This window comes from Odocoileus virginianus, chromosome 23 (genome assembly GCF_023699985.2).
Source record: "Odocoileus virginianus isolate 20LAN1187 ecotype Illinois chromosome 23, Ovbor_1.2, whole genome shotgun sequence".
NCBI lineage: Eukaryota > Metazoa > Chordata > Mammalia > Artiodactyla > Cervidae > Odocoileus > Odocoileus virginianus.
The window spans coordinates 45,228,445-45,245,616 of record NC_069696.1 but is presented as its reverse complement, the minus strand read 5'-3'; the positions used below and the strand labels follow the sequence as shown (position 1 = coordinate 45,245,616).

Genomic DNA, 17,172 nt, shown 5'->3' with positions numbered 1-17,172 from the left:
CCCATGGGGTCGAAAAGACTCGGACATAACTGAGTGACTGACACATTTTTTACACTGGAACTTTTTTAAAAAAAAAAGTTTTTTTCCCTTTTTGGTAAGTATGTATAGAGTGCTTCTGTTTTACTTCATTTTATTTTTATATTGTATTGTACTGTGCTAAGAACACTTGACATCTACCCTCTTAACAATTTGTTTAGTGTACAGCACAACATTATAGTTGTTGAACCGCTAAGTCCTGCCTGACTCTTTGTGACCCCATGGTCTTCCCAGCATGCCAGGCTTCCCTGTTCTCCACTATTTCCTGGAGTTTGTGCAAATTCACGTCCAATAATATGATGTATAGCAGACCTCTAGAACTTAACCTCTAGAACTAACTTACTCATCTTACATAACTGAAATTTTATGCCTCTTGATTAGCAATTTCCCATTTCCCCTTCTCCTCCTGTGTGGCTTTCGGTGGTTAAAAAATATTCTTTAAAAAATTACCTAATTATTTATTTAATTTTAAAAATATGCTTGTATACACAGAGAATATATCTGGAATATGTCAGAAACTAATAAATAACAAAAACATTGGTTGCCTCAGGGAGGTAAATTTGTTAGCCAGGAGAATAAGAGGGAGACTTTTTATCATCTATCTCTGTGTATTTTTTTAATTAAAAAATTTTTGAATGTATATCTTTTTTTTTAAATGAGGAAGACAAGATGACTGTGGTTACATGACTATGTAGTTGTTCCGAATGAAAAAAAAATTTTTAATCCTAAAAGAAGAAATAAAAAAATAATTAACAGGTAACAAACTGTAGACTCTTGTTGAATAGAGACCAAGGTTTCCCCACCAACTTGGGTACTTCAGAATGTCTACTCCTGTGCACTGTCTGGAGGAAATGCTTAGCCAGGTATTAAGTTGGCTACCACAATTTTTTTTTTTTCTTGAAAAGCTACTCTAGCATTAAAAAGATGTTTTTGAGAACTCTATCATTAAAAGATGTTTTTGAGAATTCTATCATTTGAATGATTTTTAAACTAACTTCCTGTTTTCCACATATATATATATTTTTCATATAGCTACAATTATATACACATCTTCCCACATCTTCCATAACTTTACAATATTTTTGATAATTAAAATTTGAATACCTGCATAAAACTTCTTCTTTTGATATTTCATAACTACTGTAAATAACTCCCTCAGTTCGGGGCATGTGGCATTTTGCAAGCAATGAAATGATTTGTAGAAATTCGGGGGATTTCATTGACCTAAACTATGCCTGCTTCCGTTGTCATGGACATTTTAAAGTTTGGATTCCCCAATTTGTTAGCAATTAAAAATGAATATTTACTAATATGAAAAGATGCCCAGGATATATGAAAAGATGGTGTAATATATGATACCATTTTTTTCAAGAAATGATATTTGTCAACGTACGTCTGTGGGAGGGGGTAGATGCCGCACCTGGCCTCGCGTGTCTCACCTGAGCCGGCTTGAGCACTAAGGTGTTGCCTGCTGCCAGACACGCAGCACTCTTCCATGCCAGCATCATCAGCGGGTAATTCCAGGGGATGATAATGGCACAGACTCTGCAAGGGGAGAAAGAGACAGCCTCAGGCCCCTCGAACTAACTTAACCCGTCACTCAGAGGCACTCTCCTTGTCTTACCCAAGTGGCTCCTTCTTGGTAAAGGTCAGATTGCGATTTGGACGGGCCTGGTTGATGGGAATTGTAGAGCCCTAAAGAATAAAAAAAGGTTGACACTACTTTACTAATTTCATTTTTTGTTCTTTGCCATGCAGCGTGTGGGATCTCAGTTCCCCGACCAGGGATCAAACTTGCACCCACTGCACTGGAAGCATGGAGTCTTAACCACTAGACTGCCAGGGAAGTTCCTACTTTATTAATTTAAATGAGTAAATTTAATCTCAATGAATCCATTTTCTGTCTGCCTCACTTACTTTCTCTTAGCTGATATTAAAAAAAGCAGTGTTCACATGGAACTCTACTCAGTGTTAAGTGTCAGCATGGATGGGAGGGGAATTTGGGAGAGAATGGATACATGTATATGGCTGAGTCCCTTCGCTGTTCATCTGAAACTTCCAGAACATTGGTAATCAGCTATATCCCAATACAAAATAAACAGTTTGAAAAAAAAAAAAAGCAGTGTTCAATTTATAAGAAACATAGCCACACCTAAAAAGGAACTACTATGTCTTTCTCAAAAGAACACAGGGGAAAAAAACACATAATTCTAATTTGATCATCTCCATTCCCAATATCTGGGCATGGCAGAGAATATTAACTGCCTGCCCAATATCTATGCTCCCCTCAGTTCTTAGTAACAGAAATCTTTGATTAATAATGGGGGTGGCAATGTGCCAGGTAAAGTACTACGTTCCCCAGTTCCCATAGCAAATAGTGATGATTAATGGAAGATGTAAGTATGATGTACTGGAAGGGGAACACTCTTCAAAGTAGGCTGACTCAGCTCAAACAAGTGCTATTTTAACCCATTCCCTCACTCTCATTTCTTCCTTCTTCCTGCTCAGAATGTTGCTGAAAAGGCTGGTGCTGCAGTGGCCATCATGACACCAAGAGGCAGCTGTGAAGGTAGCAATCATATGGTACTAAGGATGGCCTGGCAAAGAGAGAGAAGGAATCTTCCTTAGACTAGACTTGATTGCCTGCTTCTGGACTCCTTGAAAGTGAGATAAAAACAGACTCCTTGGTTGGGTTTTCTATTATTTGCAGCTAAATTTGATCCCAACTGATTTTTGTCATTAGTCTTTAACTGAAACTATCCATCTGTTTTCCCACATAAAATATTATCGCTGTTACTGATATAAGTGTATAATCTCTCATCTGTAACCCTAGGGTCAGGTGTGTTTTGGGATTCAGAATTTGACTTTAGAAACATAATATAATGCATAAACAATACCTTATGTAATGTTATAATATCTGTAACCTCCATTATGCCTGGGGTAGCCTCCCATAATCAAGCATATTAATATTTATTCAGGGTTTTCCTGGTAGCTCAGCTGGTAAAGAATCCATCTGCAATACAGGAGACCCTGGTTTGATTCCTTGGTTAGGAAGATCCCCTGGAGAAGGGATAGGATACCCACTCCAGTCATCTTGGGCTTTCCTGGTGATTCAGATGGTAAAGAATCCACCTGCAATGCAGGAGACCTAAGTTCGATCCCTGGGTTGGGAAGATCCCCTGGAGAAGGGAAAGGCAACCAACTCAATACTTATTCAGTGAACTATGAGTATTCACTCTAAGTGAGATGAATAAAACTTACAGACTAAAAAAACAAAAAAAAACAAAAAACTTACAGATTTATGTTGGTTCAGGTAAGATTGTGGCACCAAATGAGTTTGAATCAATAAAACAAATGAATTTTCAGGTTTCAGAACTATTTGGATTTCCTAATTGAGAATAAAGGATGGACTTAAACTGCTCTTACTAAATACTTATATATGTATGACTTTGTGGCTGAACAATAATAAACACTACACTTATGTGCAAGACCTACTAGAGTACAGACTTTAATTCTGTATATATAAACACTTATAGTATATAAACACTCATTTCTAATTCTTACAATGTAATTTGCAACGTATGATTATCATGACCATTTCAGAGATGAGGAAAGTAAGGCTGAGAGAGGTAAATAACAACAACTGGTAGTAAGTGGCAAAGATGAGGCCTGGAACCAGGTCACCTCTCTGATTCTATAAAAACGGTGGTACAGCAATGTGACCCGAAAAAAGTTTCCCAGAATCCTTAGCAGACAGAGACAGCCAATGGGAGATACCAGCACAGAGTGTAGGGAGGATGGGAATGCTTTTTAAAGTCCTTTTACCTTTCTCCCTCTTCCCCACTTACTCCTGGCTTCTGGGAATGTGGCTGTGATGGCTGGTGCTTCAGTGGTTACCATGAGACTCGAAGTGGCATGCATTCTGCTGTTTGCTGCAAGCCCTATTTCCCTTCTCTATCTCAATACCAAAGCCAATTATCATCACACATGTGCTATTTATTTTCTTGTAAAAAGAGGGAAAGTGACATTTTTATCGAATTTATGTTTTTAAGAAATTTTTCTTATAGCCAGTCTGCATAGCCCAACTATGTTAGCTCTCTGACCTCCACAGGTATTTGAGTCTTCAATTCCTCCATATCAGGCTTCTCTCTATATGCCAACAAGACTATTAGATGCTCTCAAGAGATATTATAGTACAAAACAAAGAACAACATTAGGTTTTACGCTCAGAAAATCTTGAGTTCAAATCCTAGCTCTACTTACTATGTGACCATAGGTAAGTCTTTCATTGTCCTCAAGCCTCAGTTTCTTCACCTGTAATAAGAGGTAACAACTCTCTAAACTGTTACGAGGATCAGATGAGAAAACCTATGGAAGTGTGACTCTGACAAAGGTCTTTAGAAACTAATAAACATTCGTCCATTTTCCTCTAGGAATGATCTCCCTGGAAACAAACAACATTTTGCACTTACCTGAATTTTGTCACACCAGCCAGCAAAATATCTGAATGTTTGCACAGACATTCCAATGTGAGTCTTCAGAGCCAAGGTGTAGACAGCCCCTGAATCAAGGGCTTCGATGGTTGCCAGCTCTTCTTGTTTTTCTTCCATTAGGTCTGCGAGTCTGTTGGCCAGTGAAAGAAATCCATTCAACAAATATTAAGTCTCTACTGTGTAAAGGGCACCCTCCTAAGGGCCGAGAATTCAGAGGTGAACACAAATGGACCAGGTCTCTGTCCTCATAGAGAACATGGTCTCATAGGGAAGACAGGTATTAAACAGATAATTGCATGAATAATTTGTTTTAAGAGTTATAATGAAGAGGCAGAGGGTGTTGGAAGTCTGTATCAATCGCATCATAGACACATAAGAAGTCAAAGAGTGATCGAGTCACAGTCAGCCAAGGAGATCAATGACAGAACACAGTGGGAACATGGATAGTTCATGAATACACTGGGAGATGTTAGAGGGCAACCCACACCCCTGGAGAACCCATGAACACTTGAGGATTTCTGGTTGGTGTAGAAATATTTCCAACACTGGCTGAAAAGGACAAGACTGAAATACATGGGATGAACTATAAACATCACAACAGGCTTCTGTTTGGTGTCTAGTTTCTATGGAAAGATGACTAGAAACTGTCTGATGACTATGAAATAGTCAAAGTTCATCTTTTGTGTTCACCTCTTCCATTTGTTTTCCCCTCTTCCATTTGTTTTCCTTCCTTCCTTCTTTTCATGGTGCTGATCTGTTTCTTTCGGACCATTCCAGGTCAGGCTTGAAATCTTCCTAATATTTCTTCTAGATCCTGCTCTATGAGATCTTCTGAGGAAGGTCAGCTATTTGTCATTTAGGAAGCAGAAAACCGAATCTGGGATTGAATCTAATTACTCTTAGCATACTCAGCTACCAATTTATAACACCCTTTCCAGGCCTCAGTGTTTTTCCTCCTTGTTTCTACTCCTCACACGTCAAGTAGATTTAAAATTTCTCTTTGGAAACAGCAGGGTGCTGGATGTTCTCCATGCACTGCTCCTAATCCAGTCTCCGCTCAGATCTGTGACCCCTGGAGGATGGCCTTTATAGATTACATCGCAAGTTTCCGGGCTCTCTCACTAGACTTGGCTAATGACAGGCCAGTGAGAGGCAGCCCCAGGGGACTGGCAAACTGGAGGAAAAAGTGGTCTGGGGATGGCTGACTGCTGGGCTGTGGCTCGGCAGCTGCTGTGTCCTTCCACCGAACCCACGGTAGTGTGGTCTCCTCCTGCGGCCACAGATCTTGCCAGATTCTAGTAACAGCTCCTTCCTCTGTCCCTTTAGGCCTTGAAGTAAGAGCAGTTTCCCTGTTCTACCCCCTAGCCTGAGTGCTTCATTATCCTTTGCTGGATTCCCCTGACCTTGCTTACATCTTTACAAATAAGTAGTCCTTTACTAAACTTCTCATACAGAGGCATTGACTGAAACAAGCAAAAATACAAAAATCAGGAATTCCCATATATGGGAGTTTATATGATGGAAGTAACAAAAGACATGCTATCTAATAGGTGCATAATAGAAAGTCTTGAAAAAATGTTTTAAATCTTGGCAATGTTAATCAGTATCCAAAGGCCACAGACTTGTGCTCTTTTTTTTTTTTTTTTTTAATATTTAGTTATTTGGCTGCACCAGGTCTTAGCTGCAGCATGCAGGATCTTTAGTTGCAGCATGTGGGGATCTAGTTCCTTGACCAGGGATCAAACCTGGGCCCTCTGCATTGGGAGCGTGGAATCTTAGCCACTGGACCACCAGGGAAGTCCTCAGATTTGTACTCTTAAAAAAAGCATACCGATACATCAGTCTTCCTCTGTCTCGTGCATTCATTCTGCCCCATTCACCGTTTTCAAAAGCATCTTTCGCTGCAGCTACTGCTTTATCAACATCCACCAAAGAGGCATAGGATACTTTGCATATCGTCTATTTCAAGGTAAGAAAACATAGGTTATAGACTATTTATATAGAGAGATATACAACTTTTTCTTGGGATTAATATTATACCATAAAATTCAAAGAATTTTTATGATGGAAAATCAATACTTCCGGTAAACTTCTGGTAATATCGTGAAGAAAAAGAAACCATTTTAACACAAAAATTGTTAGCCTAAAATTCAGTACTTCTCATTCACATTACACTATAAGAAGACACACGTAGGAAACTGTAACTATTTCTTCTCCTGCCTTAGGAAAGCTGAATTTCTCACTATGAGCTTGCAAATTCTGAGATTTTTCTCACATATACAGCTCCATGTGGAATTGTACCTCTGATGTATATAGGTATAGCGACCCATCTAAATTCATCATAAATATTCATTCTTAAAAGTAAGTTACAGTAGATAACAGCAGCCAGAACCAGAGCTGAATAGAATACATGAAGTACATTTATATTAAGTGCTCAGACAGAGTAACAGAATAATAGAGAGACAGAGTAATAGACTAAGTAATTCTTAAGACTGTTTTATAACGGTGTATAAATGAAAAAAATCCATGATCAGTGGTTATTGCACACACTAAGTCACTACTCACAGATCCATCTGTTGGGTTGATAGTATCGTAAGTCTTTCCATCTTCAGCATCTGTGAACTGTCCATTTATGAAACACTGATATGGCATTTTTACTGTCATGTCATTGATTTCCTTTGAAACCTAAGAGAGAGAATTACATTAATAAAGTCAACAGATTTCTGTACTTATGCAAAAAAGAAGCTTATTCACTAAGGCAGAGAGAGAAGTTGTCAGTGGGACTCTAGTGCTTACTGTCCAGAAGAGACGAGCAGATGTAATAGTTAGGCTTCGTGATGCTTAGAGTGGCCACTGAGATAGGAGGTCAGCTTCCGTGACGACCAAAGTGGTCTGAGCCCGGCATTCTAAAGATCTGTCTTTTCCTCATTCAGATGAAAGAGGACTCTGAAGACCTCCAGATAATGGAAACACCGCCATCTAGTGGCAGCACTTGTGAAGTGAAGTCATTGCTCTCAGCAAATTTTTGAAATTGCCCATCAACACGTTTCCTTTTATACTGGTGCCATTTTAAGTTTTCTCTCCAGTGTCCTTCCCCATTTTCATTCTCCCCCTCTTATATATATGCTGCTTAAATTTTAGTCTGTACTATTAGCTGGCAAGTGAATTTATATTCGTCCATTAACCTCTATAAATCTCGGTTTGTTTCAACAATAAAAGGATAATATACCTGCCTCATACAGTCATTAAGAGACATAACGAAAATAATATATGTGAAAGAGCACTACTGGCATAAAATCCCACTTCAATGACAGGTTTTAAAGAGAACACTTAATGATTTAAGAAATTATTTTATGTAGAGAAATTGAGGATGTTTAGAAAAGAAACAAAAAATACCAAAAGCGTAGTTTGCTGCTCATCATCACTAATTATTAGAGAAAGGTAAACCAAAACTACAATGAGGTACCACCTCACCCTGGTCAGCATGGCCATCATTAAAAAGTCTACAAGTAACAAACGTTGGAGAGGATGTGGAGAAAAGGGACCCCTCCTGCATTGTTGGTGGGAATGTAAATTGGGGTAGCCACTACAGAAAATGGTATGGAGGTTCCTTAAAAACTAAAAGTAGTATCATATCATCCAGTAATCCTAGTCCTAGGCATATATCCAGACAAAACTCTAATTGTGAAAAGATACATACACTCCAATGTTCATAGCAGCACAACTTACAATAACCAAGACAAGGAAACAGCCTAAATGTCCACCAACATACGAATGAAGACATGAGATATACATATGTATATAATATTTTACTATATATAAAATATATATATATATATATAACACAATGGAATACTACTTAGCCACAAAAAAGCAACGAGCAATAACTGAAATTTTAAAAGTCATTAGAGGGGCTCAACAGGAGATTCAAGCAGGCAGAAGAAAGAGATAAAAAACCAAACAATGGGTCAATAGAGACATCAAGTCTGAAAACAGGAAAGAAAAATAGTTTTAAAAATGAATAGAGCCTTAGAAGCCTGCAGGACACTATTAAATGTACTAACATGTACATAAAGAGAGTCCCAGAATGAGGGGAGAGGGATGAAGGGGTAGAAAGAATATTTGAAGAAATAATGGCAGAAAATATCCCAAATTTTATTTAAAAAAATTAATCTGCACATCCAAGAAGCTCAATAAACTCCAAGTAGACAAATCTCAAAGAGATCCATCCTAAACACATCAAGATAAAATGGTCAAAAGACAAAGACTAAAAGGGAATCTCGAAAGCAGCAAGGGAGAAGAGCAATTCATCACGTGAAAGTGATCCTCAATAAAATTGACAGATCACTTATCCTCAGAAACTACAGAGGCCAGAAAGCAATAAGATTATATATTAAAAGTGCCGAAAGAAAGAGAATGTCAACCAAAAATTCCATATACAGCAAGAATATCCTTCAAGAACAAAGGAGAAATTAACTCATTCTCAAATGAACAAAAACTAAGATACTTCATTGCCAGCACATTGCCTTTCGAAAATGACTAAAAGGTGTCCTTCTGACATAAACGAAAGGACACAAGACATTGACTTAAATATGCCTGAAAAAATGAAGATCACTGACAAAGATAAATACAGGTCAGCATAAATGTAATTTTTATTTTAAACTCCTTTCTTCTCCTATCTGATCGAAAATGACTAAAAGGTGTCCTTCTGACATAAATGAAAGGACACAAGACATTGACTTAAATATGCCTGAAAAAATGAAGATCACTGACAAAGATAAATACAGGTCAGCATAAATGTAATTTTTATTTTAAACTCCTTTCTTCTCCTATCTGATTTAAAAGAAAACTGCATAAAGTGATAATTATAAGACTATGTTGATGGGCTTATACTGTATGAAGATGTATTTGTATGACAGTAATAGCGCAGGTAAGGAGGTAGGGAGCAGAGCTATACTGAGGCAATTTTTTTTCTACACTATTGGTATTAAACTGGTATTAAACTGGGCTGGAATGTTTTAAGAAAAATGTTTCTTGGAATCCTCAGCCACTAAGGAAATAACTAAAAAGTATATAGCAAAAGAAACAATAAGAGATTAAAAGGGCGTGCTAGACAATATCCATTTAACAAAAAAGAGAGCAATACGGAGGAAGAGAAGAGAGAAAAAGGCATAAATCAAGACTTATAGAAGCACAAGTGGCCAAAGGACAGATTGATCAAACTTAATCACATTTTAAAACTTTTGTGTGTTAAAGGATACTATCAAAAAACTGAAAAGAAAACCCATAGAATAGGAGAAAATACTTACAAATAATATATCTGATTAGGGTCTACTATTTAAAATATACTAAGGTCATTTACAACTAAAAAATTAAAAAGAAAAATATCCCAATTAAAAAAGCAGGTGAAGGGTTTGAGGGACTTCCCTGGTGGTCCAGTGGTTAGGACGGGGTATTCTCACTGCCAGGGGCTCGGGTTCCCACAAGCCACCTAGTACAGCCAAAACACAAAGGAGTTGAACAGATATTTCTGCAAAGAATATATACCAATGGCCAATGAGCACATGAAAAGATGTGTATCACTAGTCATTCAGTTCAGTTCAGTTCAGTCGCTCGGTCGTGTCTGACCAGTCATGAGGAAAATGTAAATCAAAACCGCAATGAGATACTACTTCACACCCACTAGGACAGCTGAAATAGAAAAAAACAAACAACAGCATGTGCTGGCAAGGACATGAAGAAATTAGAAGCTTCCTGCATCGCTAGTGGCAGTGTAACATGATGTAGTCGCTTTGGAAAGTACATTGGTAGTTCCTCAAAAAGTTAAACACAACAGCTCCCATGTGACTCACCAATTCCACTTCTAGATATTTCCCCAAGAGAATTGAGAACATATGTTCACACAAAAACTTCTATTGCGTTGGCCAAAAAGTCCATTCAGGTTTTTCTGTTGCATCTTACCAAAAACACAAATGAACTTTTTGGCCAGCCCTATATGAATTTTCATAGCAGCATAATTTATAATAGCCAAAAAGCATAAACAACTCAAATGTACACCAACCAAGGAAAGGATTAATAAAACAGTTATCCACACGATGGACTATTGCTTGGCCAGGAAAAGGAATAAAGTGATAATCTACTCTAGAATATTGATGAACCTTGAACACATTATGCTGAGTGAAAGAAACCAGATGCAAAAGGCCACTTATCGCCTAATTCCATGTGTACGAAATGTCTCAAATAGGTAAATCCATAGAAACAGAAAGTAAATTGGTGGTTTCCCGGTGCCAGGGCCCAGGAGAAGAGAGAAGAGAATGAATGCCAGAGAATATGGAGTTTCTTTGGGGGAGGTAAAAAAAAATGTTCCATAATCAGATCATGGTCATGGTTGTACAACTCAGCGAATATACTAAAAAACAATGAATTGTACATTTTTTAAAAGGTGAAATGTATGGTATCCAAATTATAATCTCAATAAAACTGTCATTTAAAAAAAAAGTTGTAAAAGCAAATGGGTGAAAGGCACAGCATTCTTCTATAGCATGAAGGTCTTAACCATGTAGATTTTCAACACCATGGACAGGCTTACATAATCCACCACAAGCTCTGCTTCCTGATCCTCTCCTCTCAGTTTCCTCACGACTTTTTGGATGAAGTCTTCAAATTTGGTGGCCATGTAAACATCCTCATTCTGTAACTGAAGCCCTCCACACTTCTGTCTTATCTCTTCAACCAGTCTGAAACAAAGAACCAGCTCAGGTTACTTACATTTTTTAAAAGAGTTTAGAGGACTGTATGATTACATTTAGGTTGCTTTGAAGTAGGATGTATGTCACATACTTAATTTATAGTCCATGAGATCATCTTAATATATTAGTGAGAAAAATTAATAAGATTGGGAGAAAAAAATGTTAAAGTTTTCTCAAAAGACAGTGGCAATTTTTTTTAATACAAGAAACTGAAGCAAAGATATTTTAATTACTTGCAAGAGAAGACTTGGACACAACTGAGCGACTTAGCACAGCACACAAGCGGGTGATAAAGGGCACAGAAAATCAGCTTCTATCCTTTCAAAAGTACTCAGGGAATAAGAAATAAGGAAAAGTTCTAAACTGTGATAATTATGAGAGACCAAAGTCACATCATAGACTATTTTCTCTGGATCCAGTGTAAGAATAAAACAAACACTTGTTTGTATGACATGGCTAAGTGAAAGTGTTAGTTGCTCAGCTGTGTTCAATTCTTTGGGACCCCGTGGGCTGTAGCCTGCCAGGCTCCTCCGTCCATGGAATTCCCCAGGCAAGAATACTGGAGTGGGTAGCCATTCCCTTCTTCAGGGGATCTTCCCAACCCAGGGATCGAACCCTCATCTCCTACACTGCAGGCAGATTCTTTACCCTCTGAGCCAGCAGGGAAACCCACAGGGCTAAGGTGGGTACCAAACAGAACCTTCCCAGGTGGTGCAGTTAGTAAAGAAGCTGCCTGCCAACGCAGGAGATGCAGGAGATGTGGGTCCGTCCCCGGGTCAGGAAGATCCCCTGGAGTACAAGAGGGCAACCCACTCCAGCATTCTTGCCTGGAAAGTTCCATGGACAGAGGAGCCTGGTGGGCTACCGTCTATGGGGCCACAAAGAGCTGGACACGTGTGTGCACACACACACGTATATAAGATGAATAACTAATAAGAACTACTGTATAGCACAAGGAACTCTACCCAATGCTCTCCAGTGACCTATATGAGAACAGAATCTAAACAAGAGTGAATATATGTGTAGGTGTGAAATGAAAACATCTCCTGCCATTTCAGTTAACAAAAAATGTCATAGCCATCAGCGATTTCTGGCCTCCAAATGTGAATAAGGGCTCCCAAAACTGAGATCCAGCGGATGCTGCCAACCCCCATGATGATTGCTGAGGCACTGGGGGAATGCAAGAAGCGAGGGGAACAAGGAAACAGGATTGCCCCCAGATAGCCGAGGTGCATGTGAAAGGAATGAATTCAGTGAGCCCAGAGGCTTGCATCTTCCCATACACAGAATGCTAAATTCCTTAGCTTGAATACCTGATTTTTGATGTTCAGACGACCTGCTCCCTTTGTTGCAAACTTGTATATAGCCAGACTTCCCCTCCTGCCTCCTTTTTCTCAGAGCTACTGAGATGCTGTCTCCCGGGTTCGGAGTCCTAAACATTCCCACCAAATAAAATACCTCTCTACTTTCAGGTTGCAACTATATTTTTTAATCAACGATGTGTAACTGATTCACTTTGCTATATAGCAGAAAATAACGCAGCACTGTAAGTTAACAATACTCCAATTAAAATTATTTTTAAAAATACATGAATGAATAAATGAACAGAATATTCATCAAGAACACTTGCTTTGTCAACATGAAGACGTTTACCTTGTTTATTTAGTAAATAGCCATACAGTGGCCCTCAAAGGAAAAACACCTCTACAAGACTCTCCACTATTAGGATCCTGGTCTGCTCTTCATGACATAGCAGGCAGCTCTCTAGTCCTCTAGCCCTTTCTACCTATTGCAAACTTCTGCAGAGAAATTCTGACTATAGAGTGACTACCCTTACTCTTGCAAGAAGTCTGATAATCCTCATTCTAGATATACCATACTGGGTAACTTGGGGAGTTAGGAAAAAAGATTTGGGGTAAGCATAATCAATGTTAAGTATCCTTTTAGATGCAATTATATAGGAAAATTCTGATTAACATTCTCACTCAGAGCCTCCCAATTCCAATTGGAGGAGAATCGGCTAAGAAATATGAAGACATATTTTTAAGTGAAATAAACAATTAGTAGGGTGGTTTTCTAGGTGTATAGGCAATATGAAAATACTCCTAGTTAGCAACCAAGAAAAGAGAACAAATACATGTATTTGACCATGGAAACAAGCAAAGAAAGATGAAGGGAAGAGAAATATAATAGATGGGTATGATAGAGTGATGACATCTAGTACAAAGGATTTAGATTCGATTTTCAAGGTCAAAGTGAAAATCCCTGGGGCAGGGGTGTGAATCACTAAGGTGGTGGTTTTACCTGGCAACATCCATTGAGCTTGCTCCAGATTTAAAGAAGTCTGTTGAATCCTCAATAGCAGGGACATTGCTTAAAATCCCAGCCCAGATGACCTACACAACAGGAGGGAAACATTTATGAGGGAGCTGCCATGTAGAACATTGGCAGACACTAGCTAGCTTCTCACCAAACCTACTTCTTTACATGTCTCAGCATCTCTTCAATGAGAGGAGGCCGTCTGACCAACTTCTAGCTGGTGAATGTGAATAGAAGTGACCTGTACTGTCAATCTTGCTTCCCTAGTAGCTCAGTGGTATAAAGATCCACCTGCCAGTGCAGGAGATGTGGGTTTGATTTCTGGGTTGGGAAGATCCCCTGGAGAAGGAAATGGCAACCCGCTCCAGCATTCTTGCCTGGGAAATCCCATGGACAGAGGAGCCTGGCAGGCTACAGTCCATGGGGTCGCAAACAGTCAGGCATGACTTAGTGACTAAACAACAATAACACTCTCAATCTTGGCCCATGAAAAACCTTTCTCACATGATTCTCTGTGCTCTTCTTGGCTGTCTGGGATGGAGATAACACCCAGCGGGCCCTTGAAGACAGCAGAGCCTGCATTGCTGCTTGACTCCACCCCTAACCCTCAAATTCCCACTTTACCCCCACGCAAACCTAGAACTGCCTTGGATTACTTATGTGAATGAAAAATAAATGTGCATATAAGTTTGGCATTGATTTCCTTTTGCAGCTAATACAAAAAAGAGGAAATAAAAGTCCCATCCCAACTCCTTTGAGGACTAATAGTACCAGTTACAAAAATGGTTACAAGAATTGTTCCAAGACAAGGAACATTAAAAACTTCACATGTTCACCTTGATGGTCTCTGCCACCTTCACCTCTTCAGCTGTGAGTTCCACCACTGACATCTCACCCGATGAAAAGTACTGAGAGGCAGGAATCATTTTTCCATCTTCAAACTGCAGATTTCTCACCATCAGCTGTAAAATAACGACAAAACAAGCAGAAGAATTGAGAACTAGGATAATTCAAAAGTGAGATTGGTGTGAGAAAGAGTCTTATGTGAGTATAAGGACCAGCTTATTTGGCAAATACGAAAATATGGAGATTAAAAGCACCACCTACTGTGTGTAAAAGGGCTGAAATGGTATTTCAATTATGGCAGCAGAGAGGAGAAAGTTAAGCCCAGGGGTAGATATATCACAAAATGGATGATAAACACCCCAAAAATTGACCCTTGGGTATAGGTATTGAGTCTAAAGCTGACAATGCCTACCATTGCTGCTAACAGCACTCTTACTTCGTCTACTGCCATCTTCTGAACGCTTAGTCTGCAGCATGCACAGTGCTAAGTACATATATGCTGAGTATCTTATCCAGTCTCCTAAATCCTGATAGATGCAGGTGTCCTTATTACCCCCATTTTTCTAATGAGCAAATGAAGGCTCAGTGAGGTTTAGTAACTTGCCCAGTGCCTCCCAGCGAGTAACAGAGCTGATGTTACAACCCAGGACTGGACTCTGAGGCCTACACTCTTACTAACTGATGTATCCTGTGAGCCAGGAGAAGGTATCTGTGAGCTGCAAATTCCCTTTTGTTTTGCTCATTGAGCACCTGCCCAAGAGCCCACCGAGGGTCAGAGTTTATGCTCCCAAGCGCAGGAGTGCGGATGGGCATCTCCCTATTGGCAAAGGGAGGACCATCTGAGGAGGCTCACATCACCTGATCTTCCCAGACCGGATCACGCTCTCTGTTCTTTAGACAGAGAAACAGAGCCTTAGAGGGGAGAGGCATCCTGCTCACGACCAGTGAGTGACAGAGCAGGGACTCACACCCTGGCTCTGACCAAACGCTAAGCTCTTTCTACTGTATGTATCACAGAGCAGGACTTGCAGGTCCTGTGGGTCCATCCTGAGACACCTGGTTCTCAATCAAGGCACATAAAGCCAGCTCATCCCCAGAGAGAAATGGGCCACAGACATCTTAAACCTCCCATACCCCACTGCAGACTGTCCTGGGAGTCTGCCCAGCCAGACTCCCTCAAGAGCTTGGGTGATTGAAGGAAACCACCAAAATGATTTTATAGGTAACCCTATTGAACACTCACTGCTTTTCCATCGTTACCGAAAAGAACAAGTCCATTTTTGGTAACAAGACCAGGCTTCTCAGCACCTTTAATTTCCAGTGGTTCTCCAGGAGGGATGGAGCTATTCAGCAATGATGAGCCATAGAAAGTGACCACCTAGTAAAGAGACCAAACCCAAGTTGTGAAAGGAGGGAATGAAGGCTGTTTATAAGGGTGTATGAAAGCAGCATGCCTTGCAAAAAAGCAGCTGGCATTCTCATTTATGCCAAAATGAGGGACCTCCCACTGCCAGCGTAAGAGACTATATCAAGCATCTATCAGAATGACATAAAGCAAGAGACAGTCTGTGAGGGTGTGATTGAAGAGTTGAGAAAACGCCCCACATCCAGGGGATGCAAGTATACACGTATCACTTATTTGCATTGACACAAAGGTGAATGACATGAACGCTCTCACAGACTTTGCAGCCTGAAGGTAGAGTTCTTGCAAGAAGTGGAGGTATTGTTGGTGGGGGCGCAGGGAGGCAGGTGCGGAGGAGTAAACAGACGGGTGGGATGTGTGATGGGAGGCACAGGGAGCTTTGTGGGTCAGCTCACGGAAACAAGACTGGATCCAGGCGGTAACTAAGAGAACTGATACTAATTGATTTGCTGTTGTTATAATAATTACTACAATTCTATGCTTGTGTGTGTGCTCAGTCACTCAGTTGCGTCTCTCTGTGACCTCATGGACTGTAGCCTGCCAGGCTCCTTTGTCCATGGGATTTTCCAGGCAAGAATACAGGAGTGAGTTGCCATTTTCACCTCCAGGGGATCTTACCAACCCAAGGATTGAACCTGTGTCTCTTAAATCTTCTACATTGGTAGCTGGATTCTTTACCACTAAGCCACCTCTTATAATTCTGTGGTCATTAGCTACCATTTATTGACAACTCTATTATTTAATATTTATCAAATATTTATTCTATGTCAGGGACTAAGTACTTAGATGAATTAACATGTATTAACTCATTGCATCTTCACAACAACCGCACACCAATGAAGGAGGCACTATTATTAGTCTCACTCTGCAACAAAGAAACGAAGGTACTCAATGGTTAAGTAACCTGCCCATGGTTATACAGCAAATAGTGGCAATGCCAGAATTTTACTGGAAACATTCTGGCTTCAGATCCCACACTTTTGGTGTGTCTGTGAGTATAACTGCTTTGAAAAAGAAGGCATTATCAATTGTGACAAAATATATTCATATGCTATAGGATGTCACTGTATTCCAAGATGTATACCCAGTATTCCTCATATAATCAAGAGTACATTTGTATAAGGATGTCCATGATAAAATGTTTTATTGAAGTATAGCTGATGTACAATATTATATAAGTTACAGGTATACAATAGTGATTTCACAATTTTTAAAGGTCATACTTCATTTATAGTTATTATAAAATATTGGCTGTACCATTAAAAAGAATTCATTTGAATCAGTTCTAATGAGATGGATGAAACTG

The 17,172-nt window shown here is 39.5% G+C and overlaps 1 protein-coding gene across 1 annotated transcript in view; it reads right to left on the bottom strand.

The window, feature by feature from the left end:
• ALDH1L2 (aldehyde dehydrogenase 1 family member L2) overlaps positions 1–17,172 on the bottom strand; it is a 55,281-nt gene that overhangs the window by 15,877 nt on the left and 22,232 nt on the right. Inside the window, exons 7-15 of the mRNA XM_070454020.1 lie at positions 15,687–15,821; positions 14,434–14,559; positions 13,583–13,674; positions 11,119–11,266; positions 7,095–7,214; positions 6,361–6,488; positions 4,509–4,659; positions 1,661–1,731; positions 1,476–1,581 (exon numbers count right to left, since the gene is read on the bottom strand). Of these exons, the coding sequence (XP_070310121.1) occupies positions 1,476–1,581; positions 1,661–1,731; positions 4,509–4,659; positions 6,361–6,488; positions 7,095–7,214; positions 11,119–11,266; positions 13,583–13,674; positions 14,434–14,559; positions 15,687–15,821 (1,077 nt within the window). The remainder of the gene's footprint in view (positions 1–1,475; positions 1,582–1,660; positions 1,732–4,508; positions 4,660–6,360; positions 6,489–7,094; positions 7,215–11,118; positions 11,267–13,582; positions 13,675–14,433; positions 14,560–15,686; positions 15,822–17,172) is intronic.